Source organism: Stenella coeruleoalba, assembly GCF_951394435.1.
Source record: "Stenella coeruleoalba genome assembly, chromosome: 8".
Classification (NCBI taxonomy): domain Eukaryota; kingdom Metazoa; phylum Chordata; class Mammalia; order Artiodactyla; family Delphinidae; genus Stenella; species Stenella coeruleoalba.
In genome coordinates this window covers 46,850,538-46,867,366 of record NC_137154.1, presented here as the reverse complement: position 1 = coordinate 46,867,366, position 16,829 = coordinate 46,850,538, and the positions used below count along the sequence as shown (strand labels likewise).

Genomic DNA, 16,829 nt, shown 5'->3' with positions numbered 1-16,829 from the left:
ACGTGGTTCCATTTCATGAGACTCTAAGAAGAAAGCTCTTAAAGTGCATTTTTGCTTGGGCATTGAAAAAATTCTTAAGCAGGTGGGGAAGGCAAAGGAAAACAGCAGATGTACTGGTAGCTATTCTAAAAGAACAGACAAAAAATGAACAGAAGAGCACATCAGCAATCAGCATGAAAGAGTAGCAAGACTTGGAAGGACCACATGAGGAGGCCAAGGTCCAAAACAAATTAAGGTTTACAAAAAGGCTAGCAAGGGCTTCCCTGGTGGCGCAGTGGTTGAGAGTCCGCCTGCAGATGCAGGGGACAAGGGTTTGTGCCCCGGTCCGGGAGGATCCCACATGCCGTGGGGCGGCTGGGCCCGTGAGCCATGGCCACTGGGCCTGTGCGTTCGGAGCCTGTGCTCCGCAACGGGAGAGGCCACGGCAGTGAGAGGCCCGCGTACCGCAAAAAAAAAAAAAAAAAAAAAAAAAAAAAAAAAAAAAAGACTAGCAAAAGCAAAAAGGGTATTTTTAGAGTGAAAAGGCAATTTGCTTGATGATAAAATGTAATGCTGAGAAAGCAGAATTTCTCAACCTCTATTTTGCTTCCATATTCTCTATCAAAGGGTATCAATTTGGGGTTAAATGGGAGAGAATTAACAATCCTAGAGGGAAAAAAAGTTCCAGATGGGTGAGGAGGGTAAGATCAAGTCTGTTCACTAAGTAATTTCTACCAGGAAAACTGGTAAAACTTGCACATAAGGTCACTGAACTGAAGAAAGTTTTAAGAAATTATATTGATAAAAAGAGAAATCTTAAACGAATGGAGACATAATTATTGTTCCAGTTTGCAAAAAGCAAAAGGTGGATAGTGGACTTTTCAACTATAGAGAAGTGAACGCTTCTTGGACTCAATTCTAAAAAGGATTCTTCCTTTTTTTTTTTTTTGATGGAGTGGACATGGAAGGGAAGAAACTTTTTTTCTGGTTATATAAGAAAAAAAACCCACATACCTATAGAAAATTGAGAAAGTAGAGAAAAGTATAAATAACAACCACCCATGTTTCCATGACCCAGAAATAACCACTGTTAAGATGTTGACCTACTTCTTCCTAGTGAATACATACAGTGAATACATCTTTACTTTTCATTTATAGTATACAATTTTCCCATATTATTTGGAACTCTTCATGAGGAGAAGAAAGAGAAAAGGAGATCCAAAATGTATTAAAAGAGATTATGGCTGAAAAATTCCCAAACCTAAAGAAGGAAACAGATATCCAGATACAGAAAGCACAGAGGGTCCCAAACAGGTAAACCCAAACAGACCTACACCAAGACATATTATAATAAAAATGGCAAAAGTTAAAGAGAGGATTCTAAAGGCAGCAAGAGAAAAACAAAGAGTTAATTACATAGGTTCCCCCATAAGGCCATCAGCTGATTTCTCTACAGAAATGCTGCAGGCCAGAAGGGAGTGGCAAGATATAGTCAAAGTCCTGAAAGGGAAAAATCTGCAACCTAAGGTACTCTACCAAGCAAGATTATCATTTAGAATAGAAGGACAAAGAATTTTTCAGACAAGCCAAAACTAAAAGAATACAGCAATACTAAAACTATCCCCTAAAAGGAAATATTGAAAGATCTTCTCTAAATAGAATATATAGAAAAGAGAAAATCACAATTGGAAAGCAAATCACCTAAATAAACCAGTACACAGATTAAAAAAAAAATCAAAAAATTTCTGTGAAAGTGATGATAACCACAATGAACAGCAAAACAATGAACATGAAGATGTAAAAGAGGACACCAAAATCATAAAATGTGATGGAGGAGAGTAAGCAAACATAGATTTTTTAAATTTCCTTGAATGTGTTTGAGCCTATGTGACTACTAGTCTAAGGCAAGTAGATATGCAATGGGGTTAACATACTTGAAAAACAGGGTTACCACAAATCAAAAACATAAAATAGACTCACAAAAACCAAAAAGAAGAGAACATAAGTATAATACAAAAGAAAATCATCAAACCACAAAAGGAAAAACAACAAGAAAAAGGGACAAAGAAGAAATATAAAATCAACAGGAAAATAATGTTTAAAATGGCAATAAATACATATCTATCAATAATTACCTTAAACGTCAATGGACTAAATACTCCAATAAAAAGACAGAGTGGCAGATTAGATTAAAAAACAAAAGCCTACAAGATGCTGCCTACAAGAGACCCACTTTAGGGCAAAGGACACACACAGACTGAAAGTGAGGGGACAGAAAAAGATATTTCACATAAATGGAAATGACAAGAAAGCGGGGGTCACAATACTCATATCAGACAAAATAGACTTAAAACAAAGGCCATAAAGAAAGATAAAGGACACTATATAATGATAAAAGGATCAATACAAGAAGAGGATTTTATGCTCATCAACATATATGCACCTAATATAGGAGCATCCAAATACATAAAACAAATACTAACAGACATAAAGGGAGAAAATGACAGGAATACAATAATAGTATGAGACTTTAACACCCCACTCACATCAATGGACAGATCTTCTCTGGACAGATCTTCTAGACAGAAAAATCAATAAGGCAACAGAGATCCTAGATGATACAATAGAACAGTTCACATTTTCAGGAAATTACATCCAAAGAACCAGAATACACATTCTTTTCAAGTGCACATGGAACATTCTTTAGGACTGATCACATACTAGGACACAAAACAAGCCTCAACAAATTTAAGAGTATAGAAATTATCAAAAGCATCTTTTCTGACCACAATGGCATGAAACTAGAAATCAACCACAGAAAAAAGAAATGAGAAAAAAGCAATTACATGGAGGCTAAACAACACGCTACTAAAAACCCAAACAATGGGTCAATGATGAAATCAAACAGGAAATTTAAAAATACCTTGAGACAAATGACAATGAAAACACAACCATACAAAATTTATACAATGCAGCAAAAGCAGTTCTTAGAGGGAAGTTCATAGTGATACAAGCCTTCCTCGAAAAGCAATAAAAACTTCAAATAAACAACCTAACCTACCACTTAAGAGAATCAGAAAAAGAACAAACAAAACCTAGAGTCAAAAAAAAAACAAAAAAACCCTAGAGTCAGCAGAAGGAAGAAAACAATAAAGATCAGAGAGGAAATTAATAAAATAGAGACTAAAAAACAATAGCGGGCTTCCCTGGGGGCAAGGTGGTTAAGAATCAGCCTGCCAATGCAGGGGACACCAGGGTTTGAGCGCTGGTCTGGGAAGATCCCACATGCAGCAGAACAACTAAGCCTGTGTACCACAACTACTGAGCCTGTGCTCCAGAGCCCGTAAGCCACAACTACTGAGCTCATGAGCCACAACTACTGAAGTCCGTGTGCCTAGAGCCCATGATCCACAACAAGAGAAGCCACCACAATGAGAAGCCCGTGCACTGCAACAAAGAGTAGCCCCCACTCGCTGCAACTAGAGAAAGCCCACGTGCAGCACGAAGACCCAACGCAGCCGAAAATAAACTAAATTAAAAAAAAAACAACAGAAAGAAAAATCAATAAAATCAAGAGCTGGTTCTTTGAAAGGGTAAACAAATTGACAAACCTCTGGCCAGGCTCACCAAGAACAAAATAAACAAAATAAGAATTGAAAAAGGAGACCTAACAACCGATACCTGCAGAAATACAGGAAACCATAAGGGAATACTATGAACAATTATATGCCAACAAATTTGATAACCTAGAAGAAATGGACAAGTTTCTAGAAACATATAGCCCACCAAAACTGAATCAAGAAGAAACAGCTAATTTGAACAGACCAATCACTAGAAGTGAAATAGAATTTGTAATCTTAAAACTCCCTACAAACAAAATTATAGGACCAGATGGCTTCACAGGCGAATTTTACCAAACATACAAAGAGGAACTTATACTGATCCTTCTCAAACCCTTCCAAAAAACTGAAGAGGAAGGAACATTCCCAAAGACATTCTATGAAGCCACCATCACCCTGATACCCAAACCAAACAAAGACACCACCAAAAAAGAAAATTACAGGCCAATATCTTTGATAAATATAGATGCAAAAATTCTCAACAAAATATTAGCAAGCCAAATTCAACAACACACAAAAAAAATCATATGCCACAACCAAGTGGGATACATCCCAAGTTCACAAGGATTGTTCAACACACGCAAATCAATCAATGTGGTACACCACATAAACAAGAAAACACAAAAAACCACATGGTCATCTCTGTAGATGCAAAAGAAGCATTTCACAAAACTTAACATCCATTCATGATAAAAGCTCTTACCAAAGTGGGTATAGAGAGAACATATCTCAACATAAAAGCTATTTATGACAAACCCACAGCCAATGTAATACTCAATGGTGAAAAGCTGAAAGCCTTCCCACTAAATTCTGGAACAAGACAAGGATGCCCACTCTTACCACTTCTATTCAACATGATATTGGAAGTTCTACCCACAGCAATCAGACAAGAAAAAGAAATAAAAGGTATCCAAATGAAGGGAAGAGGTAAAATTGTCATTATATGCAGATGACATGATACTATATACATAGAAAACCCTAAGGACTCCACACAAAAACTACTAGAACTGATAAATGAATTCATCAAGGTAGCAGGATATAAGATTAACATACAGAAATTGGTTGCATTTCTTTACACTAACAATGAAATATCAGAAAGGGAATGTAAAAAAACAATACCTTTCAAAATCACACGCCCCAAAATAAAATACTTAAGAATAAACCGAACCAATGAGGTGAGAGTTGTATGCTAAAAATTATAAAACATTAATAAAAGAAATTGAAGAAGACTCAAAGAAATAGAAAGATATCCCATGCTCTTGGATTGGAAGAATATTGTTAAAATGAGCACACTACCCAAAGCAATCTACAGATTTAACGCTATCCCTATCAAATTATCCATGACATTTTTCACAGAACTAGAATAATCCTAAAATTTATTTATTTATAAATAATCCTAAATCCTGGGTCCATAAAGGACCCAGAATTGCCAAAGCAATCTCAAAGAAAAAGAACAAAGAAGGAGGCATACGCCTCCCAGACTTCAGACAATACTACAAAGCTAAAGTAATCAAAACAGCATGATACCGTCACAAAAACAGACATATGGATCAATAGAACAGAACAGAGAGCCCAGAAATAAACCCATACACATATGGTCAATTAATCTTCGATAAAGGAGGCAAGAATATACAACAGGGAAAAGACAGTTTCTTCAGCAAGTGGTGTTGGGAAAGTTGGGCAGCTTTCACCATACACAAAAATAAACTCAAAATGGCTAAAGACTTAAACATAAGACATGACACCATAAAGCTCCTAAAAGAGATCACAGGCAAAACATTCTCTGACATAAATAGTACCATTGTTTTCTTAGGTCAGTCTCCTAAGGCAATATAAATAAAAACAAAAATAAACAAATGGGACCTAATCAAATTTACAAGCTTTTGCACATCAAAGGAAACCATAAACAAAACAAAAAGACAACCTACAGAATGGGAGAAAATATCTGCAAATGATGCTACTGACAAAGGCTTCATTTCCAAAATATACAAACAGCTCATACAACTTAAACAAAAAAGCAAACAACCCAACTGAAAAATGGGCAAAGACCTAGACATTTCTCCAAAGAAGACATACAAATGGCCAACAGGCACATGAAAAGATACTTAACATCGCTAATTATTAGAGAAATGCAAATCAAAAGTACAATGAGGTACCACCTCACACTGGTCAGAATGGCCGTCATTAAAAAGTATACAAATAGGGCTTCCCTGGTGGCGCAGTGGTTGAGAGTCCACCTGCCGATGCAGGGGACACGGGTTCGTGCCCTGGTCCAGGAAGATCCCACATGCCGCAGAGCGGCTAGGCCCATAAGCCATGGCCGCTGAGCCAGCATGTCCGGAGCCTGTGCTCCGCAACGAGAGAGGCCACGACAGTGAGAGGCCCACATAACGCAAAAAAAAAAAAAAAAAAAGTATACAAATAAATGCTGGAGAGGATGTGGAGAAAAGGGAACCCTCCTACACTGTTGGTGGGAATGTAAGTTGGTGTAGCCACTATGGAAAACAGTATGGAAGTTCCTCAGAAAACTAAAAATACAATTACCATATGATCCAGAAATCCCACTCCTGGGCACATATCCAGACAAAATTATAATCCAAAAAAGATACATGCACCCCTATGTTCATAGCAGCACTATTCACAGTAGCCAAGACATGGAAACAACCTAAATGTCCATCAACGGATGAATGGATAAAGAAGATGTGGTACACCACAAAAAAGAAAAAAAAAAAAAAAAGATGTGGTACATATATAGAATGGAATATTACCCAGCCATAAAACAGAATGAAATAGTGCCATTTGTAGCAACATGGATGGACCTAGAGATTGTCATACTGAGTGAAGTCAGTCAGAAAGAAAGACAAATACCAATGATATCACTTATATGTGGAATCTAAAAAATAGGACACAAATGAACTTATCTACAAAACAGAAATAGACTCACAGATAGAGAGAACAGACTTGTGGTTGTTGGGGGGGCGTGTTGCGGGAGCGATGGAGTGGGAGTGTGGGGTTAGCAGATGCAAACTAGTGTATACAGAATGGATAAACAACAAGGTCCTACTGTATAGCACAGGGAACTATATTCAATCTCCTGTGATACACCATAACGGAAAAGAATACGAAAAAGAATGTATATGTATGTATAACTGAATCACTTTGCTATACAGCAGAAATTAACACAGCATTGTAAACCAACTACAATTAAAAAAAAGAAAGTCCCTCAAAAAAAATAGGTATGGTACACAGTATCAGATTTCAAGTTCAGGTATAATTAATACTGTATTTGTATTGTCTACCCTGTTTATAAATCCACAGTGATCCCAGACAAACTGGTATTTTTTCCCCTTTGATTTCAAAGAAAAAGAAAACTGGCCACCAAAACAGACAAAAAACAAAAAAAACTCCAACCCCTCATGAATATAATTTACTAGATTCATAATAGTCTATCATATGGATGCACAATAGTTTATGTAACCATAAATAACAGTAATAATAATAGTAATAATAAAGTAATGGCTTATAAATGCTAATAGAGGAAACCATGATCCCTGGGAGCCAGCATTCATTAATTCGCCCAATTCACTAATTCCTTTATTCATGAATATTGATTTTCTACAATGTGCAGGCCTGGTCTAAAGTTGGAGATACAGCAGTGAACAAAACAAACAAAAATCCTTACCCTCATGGAACCTCCTTTCTAAATGGGAAAAGATAATACACAAGGTAATGATAAATACTAAAGAGAAAAAGTGAAGCAGGCAAAGAGGATAGGATGTGTTGGGGGGAAATAAAGATTTTAGCTGGAGTATCCAGAGAAGGCTCAGGAGATGAAGACCTAAAGAAGATAAAGGAAAGGCACATGGCTATCCAAGGGAGAGCATTTTAGGCAGGGGAAACAACAAATGCAAAGGCCCTGAGGTGGGAGCACACCTGGCATGTTCAAGCAACAGTGAGAGGCCAGCATGGTCAAAGCAAAATGAGAAAGAAAGGAAAAGGAGAAGGAAATGGGGAAAAGGATTAAGTAGGTCATGTACAGACTTTGTCTTTTCATCTGAGTCAGGAAGCCACTGGAGGGTTTTATGGAGGGAGAAACTTACGCTTTAAAAGGATCAGTATGGATGCTATGTTGAGAACAGACTGAAGGGAGAAGGGAGGAAGAAGGTGGACCACAGCCTAAAACAGACAGAATAAGATGGAGTAAAGCAATCAAATGACCAACTGGTTTAATGACTCTACACAAACGGTTTCAATGAATAGACTGGGGTGACCTGAAGAGCAGTTTCAAATGACTGATAGATTTAAAAAAATAATTTGAATGATCAAGAAGACACGCTAATCAAAAGCAAGGGTGAAATTGTGAAAAGAAATTATGAGGCAGTCAGAGACATCTGAATGCCGACTGGATATTTAATGACATTAAGGAATTATTGATTTTTTAGGTGTGATAATGATATTGCGGCTATTTTAAGAAGAATTCTTATTTTTTAGAGATGTATACAAAATTATTTACGGATGAAATGACCCAATGCCCGGGATTTGCTTCAAAATAATTGAGTGTTATGGGGGGAAAAGTAAGTGGGGATATACATGATACAAGATGAAGAAGCAGGGTGATGTGCATTCATCTTACTACTCTCTCGACTTTTGCTTATGTTTGAAAATGTCTAACAAAGAAGTTTTTTTAAAAAAATCAAGAATGGCATATAGCTGAGAGCGATGGTAAAACAAATACACTGAATGGAACGATAAATATTCTGAAAAAATGTCAAGAGGCTAATTCTGGACCAATAGATAAAATGCAACAGGAAAGGCTAGAAACTGCTATATTTGGTTGCAAAACATCAAGTGAATGTACAAAATGGACAAAACCTAGACGAGTAGCTCCTATTTAAAAAAAAAAAAATTTAAGATTCTAATATACAGCAAGGTCAGCAAGTAAAATGCCAAAAATCTAAAGCAATCCCCAAGATGCATTAATAGAAGTAAAGAATTTTAAAAAGGGGGGTGGGGGGGGTTGCTCTTCCATGAGCTAACTGGCTTACACTTGCTATTGTTTGCCATCTAAGAGGGCTATGTTTAGATACTTGCAACTATGTCATATGAGGAATGGATGAGGCAGCTAGGGATGTCAACTTAGGAAAAAAGATGGAAGAAGGGGACGTGACACTAGTCTGCAAATTCCTGAACTCATCATCTTTCCCCTTTAATCTACTTTGCTTCATTACTATTTTGGTAAAGGGTGTTACCATCTATGTATTCACCTAAGCCAATAAACTGAGAATAATTCAAGATGCCTCTCTCTCTCTCACGCTCCACGTCTATTTAAAAATGTCTCTTAAAATTGTTTTCTTCCCTCCTATCCAACGTTGATGCCTCCCCTGCTCCATTTACTCCTTCTTCTTCCTGTACCCCTATTTCCCTTTGGGAGTCACTCTCAACTCCACAGTGGTCAATCAGCATATTCTTTCTACCCACAGCACTGCAAATAGCTTAACTCAAGCTAGTAAGATGGGAGGATGTGTTAGCTGGAACTATTGGGAAAGAATAGGTGTGGGAGGAGGGGGAGGGGATAAGAGTAAGATGGGAGTGAAGGAAGAGTTCAAAAGAACAGAAACATTCTTTCTCTGGACAATTAAGTGTGAGGAGGTGATATCTGGAACTGTTGCAACTATTTTTGCTACCCTGAGAAGTCAACAGACAGAGTCAACTTGAGAAGGAACCCAGAAGTGAAAAGGACACAGAAAATCAGATTGTGAATCTCTAGATCAAAGCACACAGGAGGCCAATTCGAACACAGGGTCTTTTCATTTGGACTAATCAATACATTCTCTTTTTGACTTAAGACAGTTCAGCTGAATTTCCTGTGACTTATCATGAGAATCCTAACTGATGAGCCCAAAGACACTCGCTTAATGATGCTCATGTCTCAACTGGACTACAGCAACAATATTCTCCCTGAAAAAATCCTCACGATACAGACTTAATACTGTTGCCAAGGTGTCCTTTCAGACTGTATGTTTCTCTTCTACTCATAAACTTACAATGGCCTCCTCTACCTTTAGAATACTATCCAAACTCCTTAAGTATGGCAGAAAAAAAAAATCTTTACAGTTTGGCCCCAAGTCTCATCTCTTACAACTCTAAAGCTATTTCAAGGCTCTGGGTGTTGTTTTTGCTCTGTGTTCCCTCTGCCTGGAATGTTCTTCTTAATCTGGCTAATAAAAACACTTTAGAATTACCTCCTCAATTTAGCCAAGGAATGCAAGGTTGGTTTAACACCCCAAAATCAATTATGTAATGCATCATATCCACAGAATGTAGGACAAAAACCCCATTATCGCTTCACTAGACACACAAAAAGCATTTGACAAAATTCAACACCCCTTCATAACAAAAATACTCAACAAACTAGGAATAGAAGGGAACTCCCTCAAAGGGCATCTTTAAAAAAATCCACAGCTAGCATTACCCTTAATAGTATGAAAGCTTTCTTAAGATTAGGAACAATCAAGGATGTTCCCTCTTCACTGCTTCTATTCAACATTGTACTAGAGGTCCTAGCCCAGGCAGTTAGGCAAAAAAGAAAGAAAGAAAGAAAAGGCATGTAGATTGGAAAGAAGTAAAACAATCTCTGTTCGCAGAGAACAAGATCATGTACTGGAGCTAATAAACAATTCAGCAAGTTTGCAGAATACAATATTAATACACAAAAACTGTGTTTCTAAAAAATAGTGAGCAATTTGAAAATAAAATTAATAAAATAATTCAATTTACAATAACATCAAAAAGAATAAAATACTCAGGAATATATTTAACAAAATAAGACTTGTATACTGAAAACTACAAAGTTCTTTGAAATCAATTAAAGACCTAAATAAATAAAAAGAAATCCTATGTTCATAGATTGAAAGACTTAATATTGTTAAGATGGCAATACTCTCCAAATTGGTCTACAGATTCCACACAATCAAAAATCCCAGCTGGCTTCTGCAGAAACTGATAAGCTGATCCTAAAATGTGTATGGAAATGCTGGGCCACAAGACTCAGAAATTAATCTTGAAAAAAGAACACAGTTGGAAGACTTAATGCTTCATGACCTCAAAACTACAAAGCTACAGTAATCAAGACAGTGTGGTACTGGCATAAGGATGGGTGTATATGATATTTGTATCAATGGAACAGAATTGAGAGTCCAGAAATAAACTCTCACACAGTCAATTGAATTTCAACAAGGGTGTCAAAACAATTCAATGTAAACAGAATAGTGTTTTCAAAAATAATGCTGGGATAAATGTATATCCACATGAAGTTGGACTTCTACCTCACACTATGTATAAAAATTAACTCAAAATGGATCAAAGACTTAAATATAAGAGTAAATACTATAAAACTTGAAACATGGGCATAAATCTTCATGACCTTGGATCTGGCAATTATGTTTTTAGATATGACACCAAGAGCAGAAGAGAAGAAAATAAGTCAGACTTCATCAAAATTAAAACTTTTCTTAAAAGGACACCATCGAGAAAGTGAAGACAACTTACTAAGTGGAAGAAAATATTTGCAAATCATATATCTGATAATGAATTTGTACCTAAAATACATAAAGAACTCTTACAACAATAAGAAACCCAATTTAAAGATGTGCAAAAAGTCTGAATACACATTTCTCCAAAGAAGATACACAAATAGCCTATAAAAGATGTCAATGTTGTTAGTCATCATGGAAATACAAAAAAAAAATCACAATAAGATACCACTTCACACCCATTAGGATGGCTATAATCAAAAAGGCAAGCAATAACAAATGTCGGTGAGGATATGGAGAAAGTGGAACCCTCACACTAATGGTGGGAATGTAAAATGATGCAGCCACTTTGGAAAACAATCTAGCAGTTCCTCAAAACTGCTCATAGAGTAATCATATGAGCCAGAGATTCCACTCTTAGTTCCAGCTACACTAAAATGCTTACATTTCCCAAATGCATATACCCAAGAGAAACCAAAGCATGTATCCATACAGAAATCTATACACAGATGTTAACAGCAGTGTTATTCTTAATAATCAAAACCCAAAATGCCCTTCAACTGATGAATAAAATGTGGATGGAATATTCCACACAATGGAATATTATTCAGCCATAAAAAGTAATGAAGTACTCGGGCTTCCCTGGTGGTGCAGTGGTTGAGAGTCCGCCTGCCGATGCAGGGGACACGGGTTCGTGCCCCGGTCCAGGAAGATCCCACATGCCGCGGAGCGGCTGGGCCTGTGAGCCATGGCTGCTGAGCCTGCGCGTCCGGAGCCTGTGCTCCACAACGGGAGAGGCCACAACAGTGAGAGGCCCATGTACCGCAAAAAAAAAAAAAAAAAGGAATGAAGTACTGATAAATGCTACAACATGGATGAACCCTGAAAACGTGCTATGTGAAAGAAACCAGTCACAAAAGATCACATATTGTATGATTCCATTTATATGAAATGCCCATAACAGGCAAATCTATAAAGACAGACAGTAGATTAATGGTTGCCTAGGGCTGAAGGGGTTGGGGAGTGTTGAAGGGTGATGGCTAAATAGTATGGGTTTTGGGGGGGTGAAAATGATGAAATGTTCTAAAAATTGATTGTGCTAATGGTTGCACAACTCTGTGACCATGCTAAAAACCATTCAGCTACACACTTTAAATGGATGAATTGCACAGTATGTGATTTATATCTTAAGAAAGCTATTACCAAAAAAAAAAAAAAAAAGGCTCTCCTTCTCCATGACACCTTTCTTGAGCCACCAATAAAACTGACCATTCTGGGCTTCCCTGGTGGCGCAGTGGTTGAGAGTCCGCCTGCTAATGCAGGGGACACGGTTTTGTGCCCTGGTCCGGGAAGATCCCACATGCTGCGGAGCGGCTGGGCCCGTGAGCCATGGCTGCTGAGCCTGCGCGTCCTGAGCCTGTGCTCCGCAATGGGAGAGGCCACAACAGTGAGAGGCCCGTGTACCGCAAAAAAAAAAAAAAAAAAAAAAAAAAAGAATACAAAAAAACTGACCATTCTAACGTGTCTCCCCACTTCCCTGCAAGGATTTGAGTACCTGTAATCGACACTTTTTTGCACTTATTTAATGTCTGTTTCCCTCTACTAAACTGTGGATTCAAGGCAGGGATTTGGCTCATTTTTTCATGGAATTAACAATATTTATACGTTGTGTGTAAACTATGTAAAAGTGTACATCATAAATATTTGCTAAAAGACTATCCTAACAGTTGTTACATGGAAAAGGGACTGTGCTTGTTCCACATATATGCCAATGGGCAGAAATGGAAGCTACTGATACAATGGCACGAATTTTAGGAATTTTCAAATAATCAGGGCTGTCCCTGTATTCAAAACAGGGGTGTCTGAGTTCTGTGGATTCTCTGAGTTGATTCTCAAATTCTGAATGTATGTATAAAAAGCATGTGCATTCTTCCTGGGAAAAAAATCCATAACTTTCATCAGATTCTCAAAGGGGTATATAACCCAATAATGGTCAGGATTCACTGTTTTTAAAATGTCAGTATACCAGGGCAGGGATTTTAGTTAGCAAATTTCAGTTACTGGAATACAGCATTCAAGGTAGGTTTTTGCCTAGATTATACTACTTTGGTAATTAATGCAAAAAGAGAACTCACAATATTAGTATCTTCATAATCTTATTCATTTAAAAGTATTTATTGATTGTCCATTATATGCCAACTGCTGAAGAAATAATAGTAAACAAGACAAAGTGCCTGCCCTCAGGAGCTTACATTCTAGAAGGTGGAGACAAAAAAAAGAGTAAATAATTAAGAAGATGTCGTATCATAGAGTAATGCCTTCAACAGAGAAAATAAAACATGATGAAATAGGGAATGAGGGGAGTGTGAAGAGTTATTTCAGGAGCAGGAGGCTTTTTAGGACATGAGCCACCTTGTCTCCTTGCATGGCCTCGCGATAAACCTTTCTCTGCCCCAAACGCCGACGCTTCGTCGGGCACATGAACTTGCATTAATATTTGTGCCTGTTCAAACGACAGACGGTGCAACTTTGCAGTGACTCCTTCATCTCCTATGTTCACCCAGCGGTTCTTTCTAAGAATCATCTCTTAATCTCTCCCTTCTCCCTCCTCTCTTCCTGCACTGTCCTTACCCTCAAGGGTCTCTCAGTCACCAACATTTACAGTCTAGGGCCTTGTATATGATAGGATGCAGTTAAGTGCAGCACATGTGTGGGGCACCTGGGGTCAGGAGGTGGCCAGGAACGACTTCCCAGAGGAGGTTTATTTTGTCTTCAGACCTGAAATGTTGTGTAAGTCATGTGGGGTGTGGTGAAGATGGAACTTGGGGTTTTCTAGCACAGGAATAACAAAGAGGCATAAACTAGATGAATTCATAAATAGAATGTGAACTTGGTTAATTGCATGTTACTGGGTCCGGCTTCTAACCTTTTATTTCCCTCGCTTTGGCATTAACCTCTAGAAAATGTAATTATTTTTAAAGCCCCTCATTATCCTCCCCACTTCTAGGCACTTTTCGTATTCAAGTTTTCTTCTGCACCTGCCAAACTAAATCTTCTCTAAGCTTGGCTTCTTAGTTTCTTTGAACTACTGAAAAACCTGGAAAGACTTGATACTGAGCAGGACACTGTGGGGCTCCTGGGCACAAAATTCTGTGTCCCTCATTACTCGATTACAGAAAATCGGCTTCATTCAGCCTCCAAGACCTTCCCAGAGTTCCAACTAGCAGGTTCAAACAGTTGCTAATTAGGGAAGGGAGGGGATGCGGAGACAAGGGAGGAACAGTGAAAAGAAACAGTAGTGTCAGAAGTTCCTTAATGGTCCAGTGGATAGGACTCAGTGCTTTCACTGCAGTGGCCTGGGGTTCAATCCCAGGTTCCCCTGGTCTGGGAACTAAGATCCCGCAAGCCACGCAGTGTGGCCAAAAAAAAAAAAAAAAAAAAAGTTATTTTAGCTAGGGTCATCAGGGAAAGTCTCTCTGAGGAGATCACATTTGAGCTGAAACATGAGCAATGAGAAGGAAGCTGAGGAAAGAACACTTCAAGAACGAAGAGAACAGAAAGTGCATAGATTCTAAGATGAGAACATTGATTATTACCACCTGCGTTAAGAGAAAAAGCCATGTCTAAACGCCTCTCTATACAACATTCAGAAGAGTGTCTCCCACTCACAGTGAATAGAACTTATTCAAGATAATTCAGCATAATGAAAATTCACTGTGATGAGACTATTCTAGACAAATCTTTACTGCTTAGGGTCATCACAAATTTACTCTTCTTCAATGCAGACAATATCATTAGACAAAGTGAGTAAAACCTTTGGGGTTTTGTAATAGAATGAAGAAAAAAAAACACCATGTACTTTTTTGTTTTTAAGAAGTCTCTCCCGGGTAGAGTTTCACAAACAAAGATTATTAAGCAAACTCTATAAACAATTATGAGTTCGATCTGCTCTCCATCCCTAGAGCTTGGTGCTTTGCATTTCTAGTATTTACTATCTGTGAGGTACAAGAGGGTGGAGTTACAGCCAGTGTATACAGATTAGAGGGAAATGAGTTTCAGTTCAAAAGCAGCTGTCCAACAATCAACAGGTTGAATATTAGTGTAAGTGTGGAGACTGTAAAACCATGACTCGAGTTAGAGTAACTTCACGACCTACAAAGGACTGTTCCAGTTCTTTCTCCCAGCCTTGGCATCCCTGTCGTGTTACACTCACCCATAAAGTCCCAGAATGCAAACCAAAGAGTGGATTTTTAACCACCACATACATCACGCCACTAACAAAAGATTAAAAAATACTTGTGCAGGTAAGGGGAACGCAGAGCTTTGTTCATCTCAGCAATTTAAATTCTTACTATTAAAATCTTCAAGTTATATTTACAAAAGCACAAAAAAAGCCTGAAGCAGTGAGCACCCAACACCAAACTGAAAGTACACAATGAATTAAGGTTAACAGTACCAATTCCAACTATTTCATTCAAATGCACAACAAAAAGCATACGGGAGCCCTGAAGAGGCGAATCCAAGAGGGAGCCCTCCTGACTCAGAGCACCTGAGCAGACGGTGACTAGTTGCGTTAGGCCAGTGAGGGGAAGGGGCTACCAGCAACCGGGGAGTGTGCCCAGGCTTGTCTGCGTGCGCTCCTGGTCCTGCCTGCGGTGGAAGGTCAGGAGGGACCCGCTCGGGCAGCTGCCCGCTGGTGTCAAAAGAACCCAGGGGCTTGGCACCTCCCACACGCCGCCGGGTCCGCCTTCTCTAGCGGGGACGGAGATCCCCGGAGCCGCCCTCCCTGTAGAATCGCTTACCTTCGGAGAGCGGCGGTGGCTCCTGCCGCTTTCCGCGGGACAAAAAGGCCTTGGGCAGAAGCAACGACACAGCCAGGACGAGCCCCGAGGCCAGGGCCACCCTCTGCACGGTTGAGTACGCCATGGCCACCCGCCCTCGCCGCAGGTGAACTCCAACCGGAACCGGAACCAGAAGTAGAACCGCAAAGCCCGCGGCCTCCTTCGACCCCACCGAGAGCTGCGCAGACGGCGCCGCGCGAGGGACAAGTGACCAGGCGCCTCCGGCTCCGCGGCGGAGGGCTGACCTGCTCCCCCCGCGCAGTCACCTGGTGCAATGAGTGGTACCCGCGCCCTCTCATTTGTACCGACTAGACACGCCTTCCACGCCCCACGCCCACCTCGGCGTTCTGCCGTCGAAACAACCAATGGTCGTCCCTCCTCTCCATCCAGCTCACCACACTGCTCACTCCCCGCCCCAGACTGCCCATTAATTTCCTCGTTAAGGCCCCACCCAGGCCCCGCACCTCCATTGTCCATCTGCATACCAAGGTGATGATACTACGACGCAGCTGTAATGCGTTTTAAGCTTTCCATAGCTTCAGATCTTTCAAAAACTCCTCTTTATCCTCATAGAAAGGTCAAACTGCTATGACCTCAAGGCCCTGCGTGGTCCGGTCTTACCAACGCTCCGTGCAAACTAGATCATTTGCTATTTCCCCAGCATATTTCTTGCCTTCAGGGAATCTTTGCTTATCGTGTTACCTCTGCCTGGAAAATTACTAACGCATCTCCACCTGTTAAAAACTTCTCTGAAAAACAGCTGAAAAGTACTACCCTCATGAAACTGTTTTAGTCAGCCTCTCCTTCCTCTGTAGCCCCACAGTTCTTCGTTACTGTCTTTATGGCTTTATTTAACA

General features: G+C 39.3%; 1 protein-coding gene across 15 annotated transcripts in view; it reads right to left on the bottom strand.

The window, feature by feature from the left end:
• RIC3 (RIC3 acetylcholine receptor chaperone) overlaps nucleotides 1–16,829 on the bottom strand; it is an 82,784-nt gene that overhangs the window by 40,712 nt on the left and 25,243 nt on the right. For 13 of the 15 annotated variants that reach the window (XR_013829339.1, XR_013829340.1, XR_013829341.1 and 10 more), the window contains exon 1: nucleotides 15,934–16,205. The exons of 1 other annotated variant lie outside the window; for it this stretch is intronic. Coding sequence is in view for 5 of the 14 variants with exons in the window: in XM_079928733.1 (XP_079784859.1) it covers nucleotides 15,934–16,057 (124 nt within the window). In the remaining 9 variants the exon portion in view is untranslated. Of the gene's footprint in view, nucleotides 1–15,933; nucleotides 16,206–16,829 lie in introns of those variants that run through there. One more of the 15 variants, XM_079928731.1, reaches the window with a different exon arrangement.